Below are 3131 nucleotides of genomic sequence, written 5' to 3'. Positions count from 1 at the left end.
AGAGGCAAAAAGAGGATTGAGGCTCCACCCCACATCTTCTCCATCTCGGACAACGCCTATCAGTTCATGCTCCAAGGTATCAGTCACTTTATAGGCTACAGTCTGTCCCAAAGAGTATCTCTGTAAGCGGAGCCAGTCTTAAACAATACACTGTTTTTTATATCTTACATAACAGTAAGTTGTCACAGTTAATTGTTTGTAATATAAAAAATAAAATGCATTAAAACTGTTAAGATGAACTAATGCAGTAACAATGTGTGTATTCAAATTTCATTCTCTCAACAGATCGTGAGAATCAGTCAATCCTGATTACGTAAGTCAGCGCTAACGAGAGCCAATTTGGACTCATTATTTCTGTACAGAATAATGTGTGATTTACACCAACACACATGCCATATCATTATCTGCATTCTAGCGGAGAATCCGGTGCAGGAAAGACTGTCAACACCAAACGTGTCATCCAGTACTTTGCGACAATCGCAGTGGCTGGAGGAAAGAAAACTGAGCCAGTAGCTGGAAAGATGCAGGTAAATAATTTGATATAGTGCAGGTGTTCATGTTATTTGTGAAAGTGTAAATACAAACACATCATGTAATTTTTCTTTAAGGGGTCGCTGGAGGATCAAATCATTGCAGCGAACCCACTGCTGGAGGCTTATGGTAATGCCAAGACTGTGAGGAATGACAACTCATCCCGCTTTGTAAGTTTTGGTTCATGAATATCCTGCAGTCTTAAAATTGTGTCTGCTTTTAAGACCGTCCACTGCCCTCATTACTATAGAATAAAGTGCAATATCAAAATAAAGAAGCATGTCTTTTTTGTTTGAATAATAACAAATAATGTTTTGCCCGTTAACCAAATTTTACCACTTAACTGTTTCCCTTTACTTTCTGTGTGTCACAAACGAATAGTCAGTAGGATTTAAACATTTACTACCCAATATTAGGCATGTGTACTAGCAGAACAAGTCACAAAAATGCCAACACTGATAACTGCTTTCTTCTGTAGGGTAAATTCATCAGAATCCATTTTGGAACAACTGGAAAGTTGGCTTCAGCTGATATTGAAACATGTAAGCCTCCAGCCTATCATTATACTTAGAGCATTTGATGAAAAGTCAAACTGTTAACCAGCTCATCACCTGTTTTACAGATCTGCTGGAGAAGTCTCGAGTGACGTTCCAGCTGTCTGCTGAGAGAAGCTACCACATCTTCTATCAGCTCACAACTGGCCACAAACCTGAGCTGATAGGTGAGACATTTAGCTCTTTGGTATATCATTTTAAAGAATAAATGCATCCTTCACCTGAGTCTGTATAACAAAATACAATGAATATATCTTTCAGAGGGTCTCCTCATCACCACCAACCCCTACGACTTCCCCATGATCAGTCACGGTGAAATCACTGTCAAGAGTATCAATGATGTTGAAGAATTCATCGCCACGGATGTAAGTACACATGCTGCAAAATTCAAAACATAAAAAGTTAGACTTTTAAGATTAAATACCGCATATACCGTAAGGGTTCCTCAGATGTCATTATGATCTCTTAATGGAACAGCTGTGAACCATAAAACCTTTGTAATGAGGATCCTTTACTGAAGGCAAGGCAGCTTTATCTATAAAGCACATTTCAACACAGACATTGGTTTAAGGTGCTATTCAAAGAAGCTAAAACAACACAATCAAAAAAAAACAATTCAATTCACGTTAAAAAAAACACAATTTATAAGTGCAAAGTCAAAAAAAAGATAAGAGTTCAAAAAAAGAGCATTAATAAATAACGAGTCAAAATTGTATTAACAAAACAATGATAATAAAGCCTTGGGTTTTAAAAACATTTTGTTTAAAGTGCTTTGGAAGAATAAGGTTTTTGGTTTCGATTAAAGAAACTGAAACGTTGGAAAGAGGGACAACCATATTGTAAATAACCAAGAAAAACATGTCACAGTACATCAGTGTTTTTCACGTTCTGTTCTGTAGACTGCCATCGACATCCTGGGCTTCAGTTCTGAGGAGAAGATAAGCATTTACAAGCTGACTGGAGCTGTGATGCATCACGGAAATATGAAGTTCAAGCAGAAGCAGCGTGAAGAGCAGGCTGAGCCCGACGGCACCGAGGGTACATGCTGGAGCTAAATATCTTAATATCCTTCTTGTGCAACCAATTAGTCATAACATACTGCGGTGTTTTTTAACACTGCATACATTTAATCAGAGCTCTCCTGTGATACTGTGAATAAGTTTTTTTTTTTACATCATTTTGTTCACAATTGAGAATGATGTCCTGATAGCTGGAGGGAGCTCAGAGTAGATCTGCTGCTGCTTTGAATTGACAGGAGACAGTTGAAGTGGTTTGTGTATCTGATAAGATGCCTTCAACGTGCTTCCCAAGGAATGTATTCTGGGCACAGCAACTGGGCGGAGAGCCAGACAAAGAGGATGCTGGAGGTTTTGACTGAGGAGAATGATAATACCCTGGCTACTTTACACTAAGCCAGTTGTCACAGTGACTTGGGTTTAAATGAGCAGCACAGGATGAATAAATAGTATTTGCTTCAGATCTTCATATCCTCACCATTGCCTTTTTAATTTAGTTGCATCATTGCGTGAAGTGTAAAGTTTGTGTTTTGTGTTTTCATTAGAGGCTGATAAAATCGCCTACCTCATGGGCCTGAACTCTGCTGATATGCTCAAGGCTTTATGTTACCCAAGAGTCAAGGTCGGCAATGAAATGGTGGTAAAAGGTCAAACCGTGCCACAGGTAATTTAAATTAAAGTATTCATGAAGATAAATGAATACATTAATATTTAAACAAAAACAAAAAAAAAACACTTGTGCTTTATAACCAGAACCCCAATTATTTTTTGCTTTTAGGTGCATAACGCCGTCATGGCTCTCTCCAAGTCTGTCTATGAGAAAATGTTCTTGTGGATGGTGGTCAGAATCAATGAGATGCTGGATACCAAACAGCCCAGAAGCTATTTCATTGGTGTCTTGGACATTGCAGGTTTTGAAATCTTTGATGTAAGTAAAGGACACATTGCAATCGTGGAATTTCACAGCATGAACCAGCACAATCAAAGTTTGACACTGTATCTTCTTTCCCATCTTAAGTTCAACAGCTTG

General features: G+C 38.2%; 1 protein-coding gene across 1 annotated transcript; it reads left to right on the top strand.

Moving 5' to 3' along the window:
• Positions 1 to 6: 6 nt before the first annotated feature.
• LOC121965336 (myosin heavy chain, fast skeletal muscle-like) lies at positions 7 to 3128 on the top strand (the record flags this gene model as incomplete). The annotated part of the gene is made up of 11 exons (XM_042515492.1): positions 7 to 76; positions 286 to 313; positions 416 to 527; positions 609 to 701; positions 1010 to 1073; positions 1154 to 1252; positions 1347 to 1450; positions 1985 to 2123; positions 2647 to 2765; positions 2880 to 3029; positions 3120 to 3128. Coding segments are annotated over 11 exons (987 nt in total), but the record flags the coding sequence as incomplete, so codon positions are not given.
• Between the last annotated feature and the right edge of the window lie 3 nt (positions 3129 to 3131).

The sequence above is a fragment of the Plectropomus leopardus genome, unplaced genomic scaffold (assembly GCF_008729295.1).
Source record: "Plectropomus leopardus isolate mb unplaced genomic scaffold, YSFRI_Pleo_2.0 unplaced_scaffold19648, whole genome shotgun sequence".
In the NCBI taxonomy this organism is placed as follows: domain Eukaryota; kingdom Metazoa; phylum Chordata; class Actinopteri; order Perciformes; family Serranidae; genus Plectropomus; species Plectropomus leopardus.
Note: the sequence above shows the minus strand (reverse complement) of the source record. Positions and strands in the feature narration are given on the sequence as shown.